Consider the following 23235-nt stretch of genomic DNA (forward strand, 5'->3'; position numbering starts at 1 on the left):
GGTAGAGAATGGTAAAAGATTCCTATGGCAACTGTGGACAACGCAGCTCATGTCTAGTCAGCAAAAGCCTGCAGAATTCCCCCCCAATCCCCGACTTCCCTGATACAGGTCCTCATTTGGCCCCAATGTATAGTTCTATATATAACAATCTGCCACGTAAAAAACAAAACAGAATGTACCCTCGTATGGAGTCAGCAGCTCATAAAGTACTGCGAAGGGAGCATGGCGAGATCTCAGCAGTGTGCGGAGTGCGGTGGGTTGTACCAGTGTGCGGAGTGCGGTGGGTTGTACCAGTGTGCGGAGTGCGGTGGGTTGTACCAGTGTGCGGAGTGCGGTGGGTTGTAGCAGTGTATGGAGTGCGGTGGGTTGTAGCAATGTATGGAGTGCGGTGGGTTGTACCAGTGTGGAGTGCGGTGGGGTGGGTTGTACCAGTGTGGAGTGCGGTGGGGTGGGTTGTACCAGTGTAGAGTGCGGTGGGGTGGGTTGTACCAGTGCGGAGTGCGGTGGGGTGGGTTGTACCAGTGCGGAGTGCGGTGGGGTGGGTTGTACCAGTGCGGAGTGCGGTGGGGTGGGTTGTACCAGTGCGGAGTGCGGTGGGTTGTACCAGTGTGCGGAGTGCGGTGGGTTGTACCAGTGTGGAGTGCGGTGGGTTGTACCAGTGTGGAGTGCGGTGGGTTGTACCAGTGTGGAGTGCGGTGGGTTGTACCAGTGTGGAGTGCGGTGGGTTGTACCAGTGTGGAGTGCGGTGGGTTGTACCAGTGTGGAGTGCGGTGGGTCGTACCAGTGTGGAGTGCGGTGGGTCGTACCAGTGTGGAGTGCGGTGGGTCGTACCAGTGTGTGGAGTGCGGTGGGTTGTAGGTGTATGGAGTGCGGTGGGTTGTAGCAATGTATGGAGTGCGGTGGGTTGTAGCAGTGTATGGAGTGCGGTGGGTTGTAGCAGTGTATGGAGTGCGGTGGGTTGTAGCAGTGTATGGAGTGCGGTGGGTTGTAGGTGTATGGAGTGCGGTGGGTTGTAGCAATGTATGGAGTGCGGTGGGTTGTAGCAGTGTATGGAGTGCGGTGGGTTGTAGGTGTATGGAGTGCGGTGGGTTGTAGGTGTATGGAGTGCGGTGGGTTGTAGGTGTATGGAGTGCGGTGGGTTGTAGCAGTGTGTGGAGTGCGGTGGGTTGTAGCAGTGTATGGAGTGCGGTGGGTTGTAGCAGTGTGTGGAGTGCGGTGGGTTGTAGCAGTGTATGGAGTGCGGTGGGTTGTAGCAGTGTATGGAGTGTGGTGGGTTGTAGCAGTGTGTGGAGTGCGGTGGGTTGTAGGTGTATGGAGTGCGGTGGGTTGTAGCAGTGTATGGAGTGTGGTGGGTTGTAGCAGTGTATGGAGTGCGGTGGGTTGTAGCAATGTATGGAGTGCGGTGGGTTGTAGCAGTGTATGGAGTGCGGTGGGTTGTAGGTGTATGGAGTGCGGTGGGTTGTAGCAATGTATGGAGTGCGGTGGGTTGTAGGTGTATGGAGTGCGGTGGGTTGTAGGTGTATGGAGTGCGGTGGGTTGTAGCAATGTATGGAGTGCGGTGGGTTGTAGGTGTATGGAGTGCGGTGGGTTGTAGGTGTATGGAGTGCGGTGGGTTGTAGGTGTATGGAGTGCGGTGGGTTGTAGGTGTATGGAGTGCGGTGGGTTGTAGGTGTATGGAGTGCGGTGGGTTGTAGGTGTATGGAGTGCGGTGGGTTGTAGGTGTATGGAGTGCGGTGGGTTGTAGGTGTATGGAGTGCGGTGGGTTGTAGGTGTATGGAGTGCGGTGGGTTGTAGGTGTATGGAGTGCGGTGGGTTGTAGGTGTATGGAGTGCGGTGGGTTGTAGGTGTATGGAGTGCGGTGGGTTGTAGGTGTATGGAGTGCGGTGGGTTGTAGGTGTATGGAGTGCGGTGGGTTGTAGGTGTATGGAGTGCGGTGGGTTGTAGGTGTATGGAGTGCGGTGGGTTGTAGGTGTATGGAGTGCGGTGGGTTGTAGGTGTATGGAGTGCGGTGGGTTGTAGGTGTATGGAGTGCGGTGGGTTGTAGGTGTATGGAGTGCGGTGGGTTGTAGGTGTATGGAGTGCGGTTTGGTATTTTCAGTTGGGGTGATGTCGGGCTGCACACAGATCAGGTAAGTAGCTCAGACTCACCTTGATGAGATGCTTGTTCACCCATTTGGTGAAGGTTTTCTTCTGTACTCGGTCCCGTTCATCTGGAAAAGAAGAGAAAGCAGGTAAGTTACTGTAGAAAAAGGAGAGCGATGAGTCACACCGATCGGTGACAACACACAATCACCGTCACCCACTATACTGTACATACATAGAGAAGAGCCAGATACAAACTTTAAAAGGGGACTCCAACCCAAAACTAACTCTTCATTTAAAAGGGGGAATCTGCTGGGCTAAAGCACTAATTGACTTATTAGACTCCAACAGAGCGACACCCCCCTCCCCATCAGAGACCCCCCCACCATAGCTGTTGGCTTGTTCCTGGCCACCTTTTTGTGTTACAGTTTCCAAAATAATAAAGCAGGGATGGTAGCATAGGCATTGCCCGCAGGCAGTGACAGCCATGCATTGTGAGCGCAGGGCACCCCCCCCCCCCCCCCCCATCCATGCGCCCGGCCCCTTTCAGGATGCATGGATTCCTATGGTGGGGGCAGTACTTTTTGAAGCACCCGATTAGACCCAGAGGCTCTAAAAAGGCTTCAAAATAGGGTGGGCTCGGGGCGCCCCAATCCCACCCAATTGTGTAACCATAGCGAATTAATTTTCGCTATTTTCACACTAACCTTCCTCCCCGCCAATCAGATGGCAGGGCGTCAGACCAGTTTCCTGAGAAAATAAATATATATATATATACACACATACACATACATACATACATATATATACACACACACACACACACACACACACACATATATATAGTTTTGGCGTGCACACCTATGGATGGGGGAACCCCTTATAATGGGCACAGCGGGTGTACAGACCCGGGAAATCAGCACAGGGATGATGGGAACTCCGCGGGTTTTGGGTGGAGTCACTCTTTATATAAAATTTTCTATCACTGGCAATAATAGAGAAACATTTAGATATAAAATGAAAAAAAAAAAAACCCAGAATATTTGACTTTATATAGAAGGATAATCATTTCCAGCATTTACTCGGTCATTAAATACGGCAGTTCTGGGTACATTCCTGGGGCCAAGATATTAAAGCAATCTCCTCAGTGCCCCCTGTGCTGTGGGTGGACTCTGGTGTCCCCGGCCGGATGCCGTGTCCATGTGTCACCCGGATTATGACACCGGCATGTAACATTCATCACTACACAGAGACATTAGTCAGCGGTGACACATGAGGTAGTGAGGGCAGGGCGCCTCCACCCTGCTGGGTTGGTTCACAGCTTGTGTAATACACCTTCTGATCTCCTTCTATATCGTCATATCATGATATACCGGAAATATCAGACTCTTCTGGATAACTAAATAGCCTATAGCTCCTCCATATACAGTGGTGTTGTACATTATGTAGATTTGGTCTATAAAGGTTTTTTTTGGGGGGGGCTCTTCACAGGAGTCACAATTTTTCATCACACAGGCCTCCGCAGACTACGCCATACATCCTCCAAGTGGACCTGTCACCACATGCTGCAGGATTTGTATAGACAAAAATGGCACAGAACGGGTATCCAGACACAAATGAGGGGGCTCCCCCGCTGTCCCCTACAACAGGGCAGGTGAGGGATGCGGACACAGCGTCCAGCATGCAGAGGGTTAATGTGCAAGACCATTCCATGAAAGGGAATACGACACACACCTGACTGCGGCACACGAGGGGTTACAATGGGAGCGGCCTCTATAAACTGACAGTAAACAGGGAGTGCAGACACCTGGAGTGAGCACTGCCCCCCCCCCCCCCCATGCAGATGAATGGGAAACTTTCACATATTAACCCCTATAATACCAGATCCCACCTCACCTGTGCAGAATAATGACCCCCCCCCCCCCCCAATATGCACCATTAACACCTTTGTTACCAGATCCCAACATGCTGCATCTCCCATATAGACCAATTATCACCTTTATCACTCGGGAATTCAATATTAACCCCTACGGTACCAGATCCCTCATATGGACCCTTCTTCTATTAACCAGACCACAGACTGACAAGACCCCCCCCCATACAAGCCACTGAAATGTTGTGCCCCCCTTTTTCCCAACACTCCGTTAACCCCAACCGCTGGGCCCCAATTAACCCTTTGATCACAAGGTTCCCCCATATCAATGAAAGCCCCCCATTATTAACCCCTTAAACCCCAGAACTGAATGGCTTCCCACTCAAAACATTTGCCATTAACCCCTCTGTTACCAGACCTGAACCCCTGCCATTGTGTACCTGCGTAGGCCCCCCTCCCCCCCCCAAAAACGCAATCATGAACCCCAGATCATGGTTAACCCCTTAAGTGCCAGACTGCAAGAATAATTATACCATCTACTTTCTCTCCCACAATCAATACTTAATTAGCAGGAAGTGCCGACACTCCGGAGTCATCCCCCACAATCAATCACCGACTCCCTGACAACATGGCAGCCTGCATACAATGTAACAATTTCCCCTCTAAATATATACAATTATCCCTTCCATCATATAACAATGCACATTGTCCTAATAGATACAAATTAGGGACCCTGGGATGGGATACGTTCAAGGGGACCCCCCCACAGACACACGATCCAGGGGACCCCCCCACAGACACACGATCCAGGGGACCCCCCCACAGACACACAATCAAGGGGACCCCCACAATCAAGGGGACCCCCACAGACACATGATCAAGGGGACCCCCACAATCAAGGGGACCCCCACAGACACGATCAAGGGGACCCCCACGATCAAGGGGACCCCCACGATCAAGGGGACCCCCAGACACACGATCAAGGGGACCCCCAGACACACGATCAAGGGGACCCCCAGACACACGATCAAGGGGACCCCCAGACACACGATCAAGGGGCCCCCCAGACACACGATCAAGGGGCCCCCCAGGGACGCACTCGGTAACCCCCCCCAGGACTTTGCCCTAATATATAACCATTCCTCTGTCGTAGGGATACAATCTGGAAATCCTAGCCCCCCATCTGTATACATTGTATCAATTCCCCCCTCCAAATCTATCCCATTCATCACCTGTCCCTACACATTGTCCTAATACAGAATCCCCCCCGCCGGTCACAGGGACACAATCAAGAACCCCAGAACAGACTCTGGCCCCCCATCTGTACCTTTCTTGCCCTCTGTGGCCCTCAGCACTGCCAGGTATAAGTTGTCCTCTGAGTTAGTTCTCTGGCGAAAGGAACCGTTCTGATTGGAGGGCAGAGCAGCATTCGCTCGATACATCTGTGGGTCCATGGAGCTGACAATCTAATCCCTCTCTATAATCACGGCTGGTCCTGGTATTCCTAGGGGGTTGTGCGGTTCTCTCCTGGACCCTCTTCCCTGAGGTCACTCGTGTTTCTGCTGTCTTCTCTCTCCTCACTTCCAAGTCTCTTTCAAAGTCTCCAGCTCCCTCCTTCCCCTTCACTCTCTCCCCCCAGATTGGCCGCAGGCTAAGCAATTCCAAGCCTGCCCTGTCTGGTTCCTGGCCTGCCTTCCCTGACTACCCTCCCCTTTCCGAGGTGTGTCACCCTTCAAGGTGTGCCTGGGCGCCACTCCCCACCAACCATCCCTCTAACCCCCGCCCCATCTACACAGGAAACCTCAAATGTTCTGCAGCAATCCTCCCTGAGAGCCAGAAAGAAGAAGAAATGTCATATAGTATGAGAGCCAAGACTACTGTACAGAGACCGCTGTATACAGAGAGAGACCGCTGTATACAGAGAGAGACCGCTGTATACAGAGAGAGACCGCTGTATACAGAGAGAGACCGCTGTATACAGAGAGAGACCGCTGTATACAGAGAGAGACCGCTGTATACAGAGAGAGACCGCTGTATACAGAGAGAGACCGCTGTATACAGAGAGAGACCGCTGTATACAGAGAGAGACCGCTGTATACAGAGAGAGACCGCTGTATACAGAGAGAGACCGCTGTATACAGAGAGAGACCGCTGTATACAGAGAGAGACCGCTGTATACAGAGAGAGACCGCTGTATACAGAGAGAGACCGCTGTATACAGAGAGAGACCGCCGTATACAGACAGAGACCGCCGTATACAGACAGAGACCGCCGTATACAGACAGAGACCGCCGTATACAGACAGAGACCGCCGTATACAGACAGAGACCGCCGTATACAGACAGAGACCGCCGTATACAGACAGAGACCGCCGTATACAGACAGAGACCGCCGTATACAGACAGAGACCGCCGTATACAGACAGAGACCGCCGTATACAGACAGAGACCGCCGTATACAGACAGAGACCGCCGTATACAGACAGAGACCGCCATATACAGACAGAGACCGCCGTATACAGACAGAGACCGCCATATACAGACAGAGACCGCCGTATACAGTATGAGAGCCAAGACTACTGTACAGAGACCGCCATACACAGAGAGAGACCACCAGCCATATACAGAGAGAGTGCCATATAGAGAGAGAGAGAGAGAGCGCCATATACAGAGAGAGCCATATACAGAGAGAGAGATAGAGAGCGTGCCATAGAGAGAGAGATAGAGAGCGTGCCATAGAGAGAGAGAGAGAGAGAGCATGCCATATACAGAGAGAGATAGAGAGCGTGCTAAAGAGAGAGAGAATGCCATATACAGAGAGAGAGAGCCATATACAGAGAGAGATAGAGAGAATGCCATATACAGAGAGAGAGAGAGAGAGAGAGAGAGAGAGAGACATATACAGAGAGAGAGAGAGACATATACAGAGAGAGAGAGAGAGAGAGAGAGAGAGAGAGAGAGAGAGAGAGAGCGTGCCATAGAGCTAGAGAGCGTGCCATAGAGAGAGAGCGTGCCATATACAGAGAGAGAGCGTGCCATATACAGAGAGAGAGACTGCCATATACAGAGAGAGAGAGACTGCCATATACAGAATAGAGAGCCAACACTACTGTACAGAGACTGCCATATACATAATACAGAGCCAAGACTACTGTACACAGTCCTCAGATTAGAGAGCCAAGACTACTGGACAGAGACCGCCATACAGAGACCCCCATATACAGAGACCACCAAACGGAGACCAAAGACTACTGGACAGAGACCGCCATATATAGAGAGCCAAGACTACTGGACAGAGACCTCAGATTAGAGACTGCCATATACAAAATAGAGCGCCAAGACTGCTGAACAGAGACCGCCATATACAGAGACTGCCATATATAGAGAGCCAAGACTACTGGACAGAGACCACCATAGACAGTCCTGATAGCAGAGACTGCTAGAGAGAGAGAGAGCCAAGACCACTGTAAGGAGACCACCATACAGATTCCTGACAGCAGAGACCGCTATATACGGTGACCGCCATGCAGGGTGCTCACAGCCGAGACCGCCATGCAGGGTGCTCACAGCGGAGACCGCCATGCAGGGTGCTCACAGCGGAGACCGCCATGCAGGGTGCTCACAGCGGAGACCGCCATGCAGGGTGCTCACAGCGGAGACCGCCATGCAGGGTGCTCACAGCGGAGACCGCCATGCAGGGTGCTCACAGCGGAGACCGCTATACGCAGGGTGCTCAGACTGCTATACGCAGGGTGCTCAGACTGCTATACGCAGGGTGCTCAGACTGCTATACGCAGGGTGCTCAGACTGCTATACGCAGGGTGCTCAGACTGCTATACGCAGGGTGCTCAGACTGCTATACGCAGGGTGCTCAGACTGCTATACGCAGGGTGCTCAGACTGCTATACGCAGGGTGCTCAGACTGCTATACGCAGGGTGCTCAGACTGCTATACGCAGGGTGCTCAGACTGCTATACGCAGGGTGCTCAGACTGCTATACGCAGGGTGCTCAGACTGCTATACGCAGGGTGTTCAGACTGCTATACGCAGGGTGCTCAGACTGCTATATGCAGGGTCCAGGGTGTTTAGGCTGCTATATGCAGGGTCCAATGTGCTCAGACTACTATATGCAGGGTCAAGGGTGCTCAGCTGCTATATGCAGGGTCAAGGGTGCACAGATTACTATATGCAGGGTCAAGGGTGCTCAGCTGCTATATGCAGGGTGTTCAGGCTGCTATATGCAGGGTCCAGGGTGCACAGACTACTATATGCAGGGTGCAGAAACCACAATATTTTGAGATGTAAATCTAATCGATCGAACAATTATACAGACAATCCTGCAATACACAAATCACTCCGGATAATGCTGCATGTATTGTGTGCATTCAGCATGGTGCAGCACAGAACCAATACCAGAGAAATGCTGATGATGTCCTGCAATATGCAGATCACTGCTGAGACTATGGGAAAGACATGTGAGAATGCAATATACAAACTGTCACTCATCCCCCTCTGAGATCAATACAAGGAGCAGAACAATACGCAGACCATCTCCAAATACCGGAGAGCAGGGCTGGGAGTGGTGACTGTCCTGCAATAGAGAAGTCCTGGCCAACAGTACAAGAAGACAGTCCGGGGTGATGACACTGAGCTCAGTCACTACATAGGGGTCCATTCACCAAGATAAATACTGCATTCATTTTTGAGTAACAAAAAAACATGCGTTATTTAATGAATGCATTAAAGATTTATGTTTTGCGTTTTTTAGCACTCAAATTTTGCATGGTTTTTGGCATTTTTTAATTTTTTTTTTTGCAGGATAACACAGTACACTGCACCAGAAAGCACACAGCAAGATTGTGAAACTTTCAAAACATTCTAGGGCAGGGATAGGCAACTTTTTGAGCACCAGTGTGCCGAAAAATATTTTCAAAGAAATGGAGCGTGACGATTTTATAACCAAAAAATGTAAACTTCACACTCTCAATCACGAAAAAGGATTTTTTATAAAGTAAATGCTGTAAAGGACTTTAGAAGCGAGAAATAATTACCATCCTGCAACCCCACACACATATGCAAGAATCGGAGATGGTGACCACCTGACATTTTCCAGCGGACAGCCACCAAAGGGCCCCGGTGTTAGACCAGGCTTACTGATCGACAACTGTAAGTGATCTGTGTCCAGGTTTAAGTGACAGCGGTGGGGGCTGGGTGGGGGGAAGAGAGATCTTCTCCCCAGAGATCTGACCCCAGAAATGGACACATTATATCTATCTTGTCATAAGTATCTTTTCTCTGGAGATCTCCACTAACAGTAGGTCCCAGCACCCATGTGCCAAGGATAGATGCCCCCACCCCCAAGTCCCAGAGAGCCCATGTGTAGCTGCATAGATTTTCTCCACTGCATGAAGCATTAGACCAGGGGTCTGCAAACTTTCTAAACAAAGTGCCAGTTTACTGTCCTTCAAACTCCCAGTGGGAGTAGAAAACGTCCTGGTGTCAGTGGGAGGCATAGTGCCCACATTGGGGGCGTCAGTGGGAGGCATAGCGCCCACATTGGGGGCGTCAGTGGGAGGCATAGCGCCCACATTGGGGGCGTCAGTGGGAGGCATAGCGCCCACATTGGGGGGCGTCAGTGGGAGGCATAGCGCCCACATTGGGGGGCGTCAGTGGGAGGCATAGCGCCCACATTGGGGGGCGTCAGTGGGAGGCATAGCGCCCACATTGGGGGGCGTCAGTGGGAGGCATAGCGCCCACATTGGGGGGCGTCAGTGGGAGGCATAGCGCCCACATTGGGGGGCGTCAGTGGGAGGCATAGCGCCCACATTGGGGGGCGTCAGTGGGAGGCATAGCGCCCACATTGGGGGGCGTCAGTGGGAGGCATAGCGCTCACATTGGGGGGCGTCAGTGGGAGGCATAGCGCTCACATTGGGGGGCGTCAGTGGGAGGCATAGCGGCCCCATTGAGGGCGTCAGTGGGAGGCATAGCGCCCACATTGGGGGGGGCGTCAGTGGGAGGCATAGCGCCCACATTGGGGGGGGCGTCAGTGGGAGGCATAGCGCCCACATTGGGGGGCGTCAGTGGGAGGCATAGCGCCCACATTGGGGGGCGTCAGTGGGAGGCATAGCGCCCACATTGGGGGGCGTCAGTGGGAGGCATAGCGCCCACATTGGGGGGCGTCAGTGGGAGGCATAGCGCCCACATTGGGGGGCGTCAGTGGGAGGCATAGCGCTCACATTGGGGGGCGTCAGTGGGAGGCATAGCGGCCCCATTGAGGGCGTCAGTGGGAGGCATAGCGGCCCCATTGAGGGCGTCAGTGGGAGGCATAGCGGCCCCATTGAGGGCGTCAGTGGGAGGCATAGCGGCCCCATTGAGGGCGTCAGTGGGAGGCATAGCGGCCCCATTGAGGGCGTCAGTGGGAGGCATAGCGGCCCCATTGAGGGCGTCAGTGGGAGGCATAGCGGCCCCATTGAGGGCGTCAGTGGGAGGCATAGCGGCCCCATTGAGGGCGTCAGTGGGAGGCATAGCGGCCCCATTGAGGGCGTCAGTGGGAGGCATAGCGGCCCCATTGAGGGCGTCAGTGGGAGGCATAGCGGCCCCATTGAGGGCGTCAGTGGGAGGCATAGCGGCCCCATTGAGGGCGTCAGTGGGAGGCATAGCGGCCCCATTGAGGGCGTCAGTGGGAGGCATAGCGGCCCAATTGGGGGCGTCAGTGGGAGGCATAGCGCCCCATTGGGGGCGTCAGTGGGAGGCATAGCGCCCCATTGGGGGCGTCAGTGGGAGGCATAGCGCCCAATTGGTGGAGTCAGTAGGAGGCAAAGCGCCCAATTGGTGGCATCAGTGGGAGGCATAACACCCCATTGTTGATATCAGTGAGAGGATTATCACCTCATCGTTGGTGTATGTGGCGGAAACTACACCCCACTGTTGCTGACAGTGGGGAGCATAATGTTCCAAGGGCCGGATAAAAGCAAGCAAAGGGCCACACCCGGTGCCCAGACTGCAGTTTGGAGACCATGCATTAGACAATGGCTCCTTATGGGTTCATTCAAACCAGATAGACTGGGGTGCACCCCTGAGTGCATTTCCAATGAATGGCAACCAAAAAAAAAAAAAAAAAACAAACAGTTAAGAATGCAGTTCACAATTTTCACATATATATGCAAAAGTCAGAGATGACTGGCCAAAAATTTTTCCAGCATGTTGAACCATTTTGCCTAATGGCATTCATTGGCTCAACTGTAAGGCCCCTTGCACACGGGTGTCATAGTTTACTGATGTTTACCCAGGAACTTGTGACACCCGCATGCAAGGGGCAAAAAACTGTGTAAAGACCTGAGTAATGTGGAGTATAGGCGAGTAAAGGTGTGCAAGCGTATAGACGAGTAAAATTCTTCTTCATTGCCAGTATTGTAATATGCTCACTTATACTCGCGTAAACATGAAAACGAGTAAACATGCGAGGATGTTACTGCTCTGTACTCAACACTGTATTACCGATCTTTACTCAGCTTTGTGCAATGTCCCAAAGACAACAATACATCTCATTTCAGATCAGTAAAAAAACTCAGCATTTTTTACTCCCCATGTTCAACTGGCCTTACAGTCATAGTATGTTACTCATCTCTTCAGGAAAGCCTATCACGTCTCCAACTAATCTCCTACCACTTCCACCAGCTCATTCCCCACAGTTACAACCTTTTGTACCACCTGCCCCACCCTATTAGATTGTAAGCTCTTCTGAGCAGGGCCCTCTTAATCCTATTGTATTGTATTGTATTATATTATAACTGTATTGTCTCCCTTTTATATTGTAAAGCGCTGCGTAAACTGTTGGCGCTATATAAATCCTGAATAATAATAATAATAATAATAATAATAATGTTGAAGGATCTCAGCAAGGGGGTCCGGCTTGTATTTAGAACAACCAGCTCATTCATTATCATATTATAGAATAGCATTGTAGCTCCATCCCAGAGAGGAAGTATAAAGTGTTACTGTTTCATTGTCATTACAGATCTGAACTAGAACAGGCCGACCTTATAATCAGTTCTATTACATAGACAATGGAAGTATTTGTGGCCTGCAACGAGCGCCAGCCTGTAAGGAACACGTATACATCTCAGGTTAGTCTGTCTTCCCAGCCACATTTCACACCTATGATCAGCCATATTTTGGCGATGCCCAGCACAAACGCTTGTCTCGCCTCTTACATTCCTTTAACTTGCTTTGACAGAGCTGGCTAAATAACTGGAAGCTACACATTCCTTCAGCTTCCACGCAAAGGCGTCTATTAACCCCTGGCGTCCTGTGCCACACCCTGAACGCTGGAGGACCATGCCAGCTCTCCAGCACCAGGGCTTATGTTGGATGAGAGGGAGCCATCAGCCAAATTGCAAGCCTCCGTGAGGCCTTCATGAGAGACTTCAATGTATTCAGTTCAGTACACCTTCCACTGGAGACCCTCAGATCTCCATCTCCTCCAAGGTTCATACACTACAAGATTTTTTTTGCAATCAATGCAGATTTAATAATAAGCGGTATACAACAGAACACACATTAAAAAAAGGACTGGCACCAGCAGTAGTTCTGCACACTTGGAAGTTCCAAGTCTTTACTGTTCCAGAATAAGGCATTCAGTCCTAGAAGAAGAATTTGCAGCTTTGAAGGTCGTCATCCGAAAAACACTTTAAGGTTATAATCACAAGAGGTGAAATTTCCAGACAGGTGATCAGATAACCAACAAGGAGGATCTGTACACAGATTGTTAAGGAGAATGAACAATAGGAAGGACACTCAATGGAATGTGTCATTTGATCTCTGCCCTTGGACACTGGTCTGTCCTGTTCTCCAAGAAGGTGAATTCTCCAGCCTAATCCTAGCCTTCAAGATCTTTATTGCCCCCCAGGTCTAATTAAAGACTGGCCTTTATCTCAAGAACAAATATTGAAGAATCCTCATAACAGGAGGCAGGAGTGTGCCTATGACCCCCATGACCAGACCCTGGAACTGGACATGATAAAGATATCTACAGACATCTACATGGGATCTTGGAGTAATACGATGGTTTGTTTGGCAGCCACTAACCTTGCAACATTGGTCATTATGAAAAAAAAAAAAAAAAGTTGGGCCCAGCTAAGATATGGTCATAGGTCATTGGCTGTGGCAACATTAGATTGAACATTCGGTCTAAAGATGATTTGCTTTTAAACTCAGAACTGGACATATTGCTCTAGTCGTTAGATAATTAGGAGGTATCTCCTCCTCTGATCCCAGAAATGGACACCTTATGGCAGGGTTAGGGATAGTGGAGATATCTCCCCTCCGAAGATCTGATCTCAGCACTGGACAACATTACTTTATGTGAGGGGCACAAAGCAATATCTCCTCCATGGAGATACGACCCCAGAACTGGAACACATTACACCAGGATAGGATGAGATATCTCCTCCATGGAGATATGACTCCAGAACTGGAACACATTACACCAGGATAGGATGAGACATCTCCTCCATGGAGATATATCTCCAGAACAGGGTATATTACTCAAGGTGAAGGATAGGGAGAGATATCCCTTCCCCAGAGATCTAACACCAGAACTGGATGCATTAATCCAGAGGAGGAAAAGGAAGAAGTATCTCCTCTGATCCCAGAACAGGACACATTGCTCCAAGTGAGGGACGGGTAGTGGTATCTGCACCCTGGAGATCTGACCCTTAGAATTTGACATATGACTCCAGGTGAGGGAGTTGTATGTACAACCTGGAGATCGGACACCAGGAAAACACACATTACTCCAAGAAAGAGATAAAAAAGTATCTACTCTCTGGAGATCTGACCTTAGATTGGGACACACGACTTCAGGTGAGGGATAGTAGGTGATATCTGCTCCCTGAAGATCAGATGTCAATACTGGACCTGTGACTCCAGGTGAGTTCTAGCAACTGCTACAATACCTCCACCTTGCTCTACCAAAGAGATCTGTTCATAGTAAAGTTCCTCATATAGGTCTACAGGGTGTGCCTGTGCTTTCGCTCTCCCAAGGGTGCAACTTCCTCTTTTACATCAACGGATCCCTCAGGACAGTCAGATCTGGGGCTGAGTGACTCACTTCTCTTGGGAAACACCCAAATTCTTCGTATAATAAAAAAAAGATGCCAGAAGCTCAACACTATGCTAGTTGCACATTAGCTATTTAATCCATAAACAGATTTGCTGGGTGTTAAACTCCAGGACTATTGCGGAACTGTGACAGTGATCTATTGCAGTGCCACACCTACATAGAGTGCTGCAATGTCATAAAGACCGCCAGGTGTAATGCCATACAATGCAGCAGGCTGAGATAGTAGCACCGTACAATAGAGAAGACAGAAGTTTCAACAAAACTTATGTAAGAAGTGAAGATAGCCACAGGCATCAGCACTTTAGGAGTTCCTCATTTATGTCCATTTGGACTCACAAGAGCTTTCACTCTAAGGTCCCTACAATACACCCTCTAGCACCAATCTAGTCCAGAGGTAAGTCAATGTTTTTGATTGCAGGAGAGAACCCACCCAAGTATAGTGAGCTATAAGCCCTATTGTACGCTATAGTGGGCAAAGAATACAAGACCCCAGAACTTCATGGCGAGTGTGCTATCCACCAAATACGGGGATCCCATACAGTCCTAGTCAATGGTGTCTTTGGGACTGTAATGGAACAAACAGACATAACTGATATAGACAAGATAGAGCTGGCGCATGTTTAGTTCAGGAATGAAGTTCGCAGCCACAAGTAGAAGCAGAAATGTAGACGTATGGCTGCAAAGTGGTACATATATTCTGGAATGTATACACGTGGCTGTATTTTGCATTGGTAATAAATTCTATAAATGGCGAATCATTAACTAGTTCAGCAATAACTAGCTACAGGTAGTAAATGTTACATAATCATTACAATTGGAAAATTTGCAGAATGTGTCACCTACAGTGTATATTCAGGTATCTCAGATCCTCTCTGTGTCCTTGTACAGAAATCTATATGGGAAAGGCACAATGCCCGCTGCTGTCACTATGTAATCTACATGCAAACTATACCACGGGTCTCCAAACTTGCCAAACAAAAAGGCCCTTTTACGGTCTTTTAGGCTTTAGGCGGGCCACACTGCGGTCAGTGGGATTAGAAAATCCCAATGTTCCTGGGGGTAAACAATGCCCCATCGTTGGTTTTAGTGGGAGAAAGTTATCCCCCCATTGCTGGGAGAAATGGTTCCCCCCATTGCTGGGAGAAATGGTTCCCCCCATTGCTGGGAGAAATGGTTCCCCCCATTGCTGGGAGAAATGGTTCCCCCCATTGCTGGGAGAAATGGTTCCCCCCATTGCTGGGAGTGGTGGGAGAAATGGTTCCCCCCATTGCTGGTAGTGGTGGGAGAAATGGTTCCCCCCATTGCTGGGAGAAATGGTCCCCCCCATTGCTGGTAGTGGTGGGAGAAATGGTTCCGCCATTGCTGGTAGTGGTGGGAGAAATGGTTCCGCCATTGCTGGTAGTGGTGGGAGAAATGGTTCCCCCATTCTTGGTATCAGTGGGAGGAATAGTGCCCAAAAGGGCCAGATAAAAACGGGCAAGGGCCACAGTTTGGAGACCAATGATCTATATACCATAAAATAAGTACCAGGAGCCCAGTACAGGGACACAAACCCGACTATAGGAGAAGTGTCCTGATTGGTCATTACTGGGAAGCTGGTCTCCATAAATGCGCCAACGTGGCCTCATATGATGGAGTTTTCCCATCACAGTCATCCTATATCAAAACAGATTTTGTGAGTCTCAAATATTTCAGGATGGGCAGGAATATTTAGTCCCTCAATTAATAAGCCAGTGTCTAGGGCCCCTTGGGGACCGCGTACCGGCTTGGTTGTCCTGACGTGAGAAGATGCTTTGTATTTAATAGGAGCCGCTGTGCTACGTTCAGGTGAGCCTATACAAAAAAAAAAAACAAAAACAAAAAAAAACAGCGTGCCAGGTTTTTCCCATTCTCTTTGGGTCCAACAGGTAAGAGGAATGTGAGATAACGGGATTCCATACCTGCGATTGTTACGACAAGTTATTGGGAGGGCAGTGAACTGCGCACACCTCTGTACACAATGTGCTCCATGACAATGGTACAATAAGTATCACCAGGATGAATGAGGGTCAGTTTTCCTTGTAGGAGTCCTCTGGAATGTGGAACAACGAGACACCCCCCCCTCCTCCTTGTAACAATGAAACCTCTGACCCCTCGATCAATAACTGCAGATACAATGGGACGAAAAGGTTAACGAGTGCATACCTCAGAATAACAGATTTGTTTTATAACCTCCATGATAGGGAGGCTGACAACACCCAGATGGTGCTCAGGGTGTCACCTGCATTCCTCATACAGATATCACCAACACGAGGGGGGAGGGAATACCTGAACTGTGCATCATATCCTTCCTACTGGAATCAACGCAACACTGCCGGGCTATGTGCCAGCAGAGAGCTCCATCCCTGAAATCAGAGGTAGATAATATCCCTGCACCACCAATGGAGGGCGCCATGGTCACTGCAAGCCAACCACCAGAGGGCACCATAGCCACTGTAACCTCACCCCAGCAGGGATCTATTATCCCTGCACCACCAGAGGGCGCCAAAGTCACTGCAACCCCACCACCAGAGGGATTTATTATCCCCGCACCATCAACAGAGGGCGCCAAAGGCACTGCAACCCTACCACAAGAGGGATCCATTATACCTGGACCATCAATAGAGGGCACCATAGCCACTGCAACCTCACCCCAGGAGGGATCCACTATCTCTGCACCAACAGAGGGCGCCAAAGTCACTGCAACCCCACCACCAGAGGGATTTATTATCCCCGCACCATTAACGGAGGGCGCCAAAGTCACTGTAACCCCACCAACCAGAGGGATTATCCCCACACCATCAACAGAATTTGCTAAAGTCACTGGAACCCCACCACCAGAGGGATCTATTATACCTGGACCATCAGAGGGCGCCATAGTCACTGCAACCCCACCAACCAGAGGGATTATCCCCGCAACCATCAACAGTTTGCTTAAAATCACTGCAACTCCACCACCAGAGGGATTACCCCTGGACCATCAGAGGGCGCCATAGTCACTGCAACCCCACCACCAGAGGGATCAATTATCCCTGGACCATCAGAGGGCGCCATAGTCACTGCAACCCCACCCCCAGATTGATCTATTACCCCTGGACCACCAGAGGGTGCCATAGTCACTGCAACCCCACCACCAGATTGATCTATTATCCCTGGACCATCAACATAGGGAGCCATAGTCACTAAAACCCCATCAACAGAGGGATCGAATACCCCTGGACCATCAACAGAGGGCGCCATAGTCACTGCAACCCCACCACCAGAGGGATCTATTATCCCTGGACCATCAACAGAGGGCGCCATAGTCACTGCAATCCCACTAACAGAGGGATCCATTATCCCTAGACCATCAGAGGGCACCATGGTCACTGCAACTCCACCAACAGAGAGATCTATTATCCCTGCATCACCACCAAGGGGGACCATGGTCACTGCAGCCCCACCCCCAGAGGACCTGTTATCCCTGCACTACCAACAGAGAGAGTGATATTTCTTCACTGTCACCACCAGAGGGCACAATTATTCCAGTGTTTCTGCCACCAGACGGCAGTATTTTCCCCACAGTTCTACCAACAGAGGGTGTTATTCCTACACTGTCACCACCAGAGGGAGTTCACATTAAAACCTGCAAACACTACCAGCAGAAGGGGGCAATTCTCCTAGTACAGCCACCAACAAAGGGTTTTCTTATTCCATGACACTATTATCCATGCACCCCCTACCAACGCCAGGGGCACAATTATACAAGCAATGCCAAGTATTAAGGAGGTTGATATTCTACCTACAGTGTCACCAGCTGAGAGCTTTCTTATCTCTGCAACACTCAAAAGGGCAACGTTAGTCCTGTACCACCCCACATGGTGCTATTATTCCTGCACCAGCAGAGGGCCCTATTCCTGAATGACAAAAAGAGCACCTTGTACCAGTAGAGGGCGCCATTATTCCAGCACCACCACCAGCAGAAGGCGCCATTATCCTTCCACCAGCAAGGGGAGGCTATATTTCCGGTACCACCTCTAGCAGAGATAAAAAGAGCATCCAACCATGCCAATTTGGTGTTGCCAACATCCCTTATGCAGTTTGAAAAAAGGTGATACACCCCCCCATAAAAACTGGGACTTTTGAATAAATTATATTGTATTTTTGTATCTCGTTGCCGTTAAAGTGCCAGTTTTTGTGGGGGGGGGGGGTTATCTCCTTTTTCAAACCTCCAGCAGAGGGCATAATTATTAAAGCAAAGCCCCCACCAGAGGGTGCTATTGTACCTGCCACACCAACAGAAGACCTTAATATTTTTACAGCACCCACCAGAGGGCACAATTGGTTTTACACCACCACAGGGTGCGGTTATACCTGCGCCATCACCTGCAGAGGGTGCTATTAGTCTGCCAAAGCACTCTAGGGGTGCTTTCCCACCATGCTGCACTCTGACATGGCACACTGGCACAGTTAAGAACATGAGCATAGCAAGGGATGGCAGGGGAGGGGAATTCTTGAAAAAATAAAAAAATAAAATAAAAGCTAAAAGAAATGTCCTGACCGCAGAGAAATGAGTAGGCACTCAGATCACAGGACGAGAGGGTACACGATGATCTCTTTGAAGAGATGAGGAGATGAAGAGAAAGAGCCTTCTGTGCCAAGTTAAACAGGAAACCGCTAGTTACAGAAAAGATTGCTCAACAGGATTCGTTCAGGAAAACTAGACCTCACAGAAAAGTAAAAAAGAAAAAGAAGAAAAGAAAAAGAGAAAAAGAAAACAAAAAAAAAAAAAAAAAAAAAAAAAAAGACAAAGAAAAGAAAAACATCTACGAATGCAATGAGGGTTTTTTTTTTTTTTTTTTGGGCCCTTCTACTCTTGGGGGCCCCAGGTATAAGGCCAGAGCAGCATCTGAACAGGTAAACCCCTATCTGTAAGACGAGAGCTCCCTCTGGTGGAGGAATCACGCCATCACTGGGCCCATTAGAATGGGTTGGGAGGAGGTTGCTGGGGTTTTACTTTTTTTTTTTTTTTTTTTTTTTTTTTTTATGCGATTGCAACACCCTCTGTCCATTCTTCTCGGAGAATGTTCTCGGCTCATTTGTACCTCATCATAAAAACAATCCAAACTAGAACGCCAACAATTTACACCCATTTTTGTGCCTATTTTCTCCCCATAAGCGCATTAAATCTGGAATCCAATGGAAGGAACTTTCCACAGAAGCTTCGTGTTTTTTTTTTGGGGGGGGGGGGGGGATTTTCCAACATTTGTCACGTTTCTTTCCCTATGTATAGGAGGCTATGTACAGAGAAATCAGTAAGGCTTGTTGGTGAATAGCAGTCATGTCCTAGCAGTGCCCTCCCAGCAGGGGGCAATAGACTGATCATTGTCCTCCATGGTTATGGCCCCCCAGGGTGGCTTGTTCTGCATTCCTCACATTGGATCCTGTCTATATGATTGAGAGAAGGCCCCACCCCTTAGGCTCCCTGTGCTTTACTCTGTCAGAGGGGCCCCGGGGCCCCATCCTTGACCCTGGAACACCTGCATGGCAAAGTTCAATGTCAGACACATGCCTGAGCACCTCCCTGACCAAACACACCCAGCAGGAATGTGAGGTCACACGGCTGAGGAAATGAGGGCGTCCGCCACTCAAATACAACAAATATTCTAGCACTGCGATTAGAGCCATTAATAAATCCGCAGATTCCATTCACCTAACCCGCTGATCCTGCCATGGAGGACCCCGTTCAGGCACTTCCTGTTTCCAGGTGACAACGCTCTGTCCCCATCTCACAATTCTGCTCCTGCGTTGTCACCCGGTCTCATGTGGTCTTCCCGATGGTGACTACACGTAGCCAATTTCAGCACACATTACACAGACGTGGCCCACTGTTGTCAGCCTTAGGAAACGTCAGGCAGACATAGCTGGACATGGCTGGACATGGCTGCAAAGAGGCCGCAGGAGATCCGCAGCACTGAGATAGAACACAGGAGCGAAATCCAGAAAGGGAGAGAGAGTGTTGTCACTCCATGACAGGAACTGCCTGAACAAGGACTTTCATGGCGGGATCACCGGGGACGGCAGATTTCAAGATTGGAAATGCCTTTTGGAATGACATCCATGAGTTATATGTGATGTGATATCGTCTATAGAATGTTTATTGAATATCACCTCCTGGACACAGCACTGTGACTGGGAGAGGGAGGAGCATCATTCTGAGCCAATCAGTTCTTACCGCAGCGCACAGTGCAATGACAGAATACAAGACCCTGCTGAGTAAGAGAGAGAAGAGAGACGACCTCAACAGTCATCTGCTGCTCCTTCATTGTCTGATCAGAACCCAGACCAAGCGATGCTGTGGTGCCGAGCTGGGCGCGCGGTCAGCGGAGGGTGCAGAGGCCGGCGCGCGGTCAGCGGAGGGTGCAGAGGCCGGCGCGCGGTCAGCGACGGTGCTGCATGTGCGGTCTGTGCTGAGTTGCAGTACTCTATGTGGTCCATAGCAGTATTGCAGAGATCCGTGCGGTCGGTACACCTCGTGCGGTCGGTACACCTCGTGCGGTCGGTACACCTCGTGCGGTCGGTGTTGAAGTTGTCACCGTAGATCTAGAAGGACTCGGATAACGGGAAGCACACAGAGTGGGGGGAGGGGCCTACAATAAAGGAGCACTCGGGGCCCCATTGTCTACACCTGAGAGAGCGACACGCATGGATGGAGCAGAGCAAACAGCGCAGAGAACACCTGACCGCAGCCAACTACCACACCCAATAACGGATCGCACATCTCCACCAATCACAGAACAATGCCTCACTGGATGATCCCGCATGCTGGAGAATCTCTGCCAATCACATGACCTGCCCAATCATCAGTCTACATGGAGGTCAGGAAAATCTCAGCATTCAATGAAGGATCCTTCATAAGGAAAATGTAAGAAGGGAGATTGTCAGATGCGGTCAGACCTGTGAATCTCATCCAATGTCTGCAGCACATCACACAGCGGGGGAAATCGCCACCGACATCACATCAGAGCGCCGCTGGAAAATAAACGTATTTATCATGATATACATAAGAAAAAGAATCTTCGAATGGCCAATCCAGAGCCGGGACTGCAACCGCACCCAGGGCAGTTCCATGTATGGGGTCTGACTATGCAGACATTTCCCAGCGTGCAGGCTCTAGTCTGCTGTACACATTTTCCAGCGTGCAGGCTCTAGTCTGCTGTACACATTTTCCAGCGTGCAGGCTCTAGTCTGCTGTACACATTTTCCCGCGTGCAGGCTCTAGTCTGCTGTACACATTTTCCCGCGTGCAGGCTCTAGTCTGCTGTACACATTTTCCCGCGTGCAGGCTCTAGTCTGCTGTACACATTTTCCCGCGTGCAGGCTCTAGTCTGCTGTACACATTTTCCCGCGTGCAGGCTCTAGTCTGCTGTACACATTTTCCCGCGTGCAGGCTCTAGTCTGCTGTACACATTTTCCAGCATGCAGGCTCTAGTCTGCTGTACACATTTTCCAGCATGCAGGCTCTAGTCTGCTGTACACATTTTCCAGCGTGCAGGCTCTAGTCTGCTGTACACATTTTCCAGCGTGCAGGCTCTAGTCTGACCTAGTCATTTCCCGGTGTGTAGGCTCTAGTCCGACCTAGACATTTCCCAGCGTGCAGGCTCTAGTCCGACCTAGACATTTCCCAGCGTGCAGGCTCTAGTCCGACCTAGACATTTCCCAGCGTGCAGGCTCTAGTCCGACCTAGACATTTCCCAGCGTGCAGGCTCTAGTCCGACCTAGACATTTCCCAGCGTGCAGGCTCTAGTCTGACCTAGACATTTCCCAGCGTGCAGGCTCTAGTCTGACCTAGACATTTCCCAGCGTGCAGGCTCTAGTCTGACCTAGACATTTCCCAGCGTGCAGGCTCTAGTCCGACCTAGACATTTCCCAGCGTGCAGGCTCTAATCTGACCTAGACATTTCCCAGCGTGCAGGCTCTAGTCTGACCTAGACATTTCCCAGCGTGCAGGCTCTAGTCTGCTGCACAATTTTCCCAGCGTGCAGGCTCTAGTCTGACCTAGACATTTCCCAGCGTGCAGGCTCTAGTCTAACCGCAGACTGCACCACCCTCAGTCCCCGGTCCAGAGGTCGGTCTCAGGAATGAGCCGCATTGCCCGGCTGTCACCTCCCCTACACCTCCGAATTCCTGCACACAGGTTACAGGCGGCCTGGGGGGGGGGTAAAGTCTGCCTTTACAGCCCCGTCCTTCACCGCCGCGCTGGTTTCCATGGACACAGAACCGCCCAGCGTTGGTAAACAGGACTGCGTTCACTGTGGCGTACCAGAGCCATAGAATACGGGGAGGGGCCCCAACGGCTGCCGGGTGACACCAGGGCGGGGACACAGCCGCTGGCACGACGCCTAAATGGTGGAAGAACTTGTTATTGTGGAGGGGAAACGTCTGCAGAAACTTTGTCACCTTTTTATGACATTTGTACAAATCCGGCCAATCGGGGCCCATCCAGCAGCTGCGCCAATAAAAAAAAAAACGCCCTCTTTTTATTATCACTTCACTGTGCGGTTCGTCACGTCTTGTGTATCACATATACCGGGGCGCAGTTTTATTATTATGGCCCTGACCTGCAACAATGTAACTGGTTACTAAAATGTATCCAATTGCAATTTTTTTTTTTTTTATAGTGTTGGATAGAAGAGTGGAGCAGGATTAGACCCCCAGGCAGGTTTTTATTGCTGTCTGTGCTTCCCCTGGGGATATTCACCCGATCTATCCCAACACCGACATGTGATGGGAAATCCAAAATGTTACAGTTGTCACCAGACCAGGAAGTGAAGGGGGATCTTCCAATGGGGACACCTTCAGATTTCCTCTCACTTCCTGTTGCGTCTCCCACGTGTGCGTCTGGGGGGGGGGGGGGGGGGGGGGGGGCACAAAAACCTTCAATAGACCGCATAGGATATATAGGCCACTCAGCATGCACCAAATACGTCTTTGCAAACCCAGATATTACCTTGCAAAACTGTGCTGTAGAAAGCCTGTGGGAGGGGCCTAGTAGGCTCCACCCTGCCCAAAAAAACTACAGGGAGGAGCTGGGCGGCACAGTGGTGTAGTGGTAGCACTCTCACCTAGCAGTAAGAAGGGTCGCTGGTTCGAATCCCAAC

General features: G+C 50.4%; 1 protein-coding gene across 15 annotated transcripts in view; it reads right to left on the reverse strand.

The window, feature by feature from the left end:
- Window positions 1-23235, reverse strand: part of PLEC (plectin) — a 292355-nt gene that overhangs the window by 95592 nt on the left and 173528 nt on the right. For 13 of the 15 annotated variants that reach the window (XM_073632331.1, XM_073632329.1, XM_073632330.1 and 10 more), the window contains one exon: window positions 2149-2210. In XM_073632331.1, coding sequence (XP_073488432.1) covers window positions 2149-2210 — 62 coding nt within the window. Of the gene's footprint in view, window positions 1-2148; window positions 2211-5282; window positions 5615-23235 lie in introns of those variants that run through there. The other 2 variants (XM_073632334.1, XM_073632332.1) reach the window with 1 other exon arrangement.

Source organism: Aquarana catesbeiana, linkage group LG05, assembly GCF_042186555.1.
Source record: "Aquarana catesbeiana isolate 2022-GZ linkage group LG05, ASM4218655v1, whole genome shotgun sequence".
Taxonomy (NCBI): domain Eukaryota; kingdom Metazoa; phylum Chordata; class Amphibia; order Anura; family Ranidae; genus Aquarana; species Aquarana catesbeiana.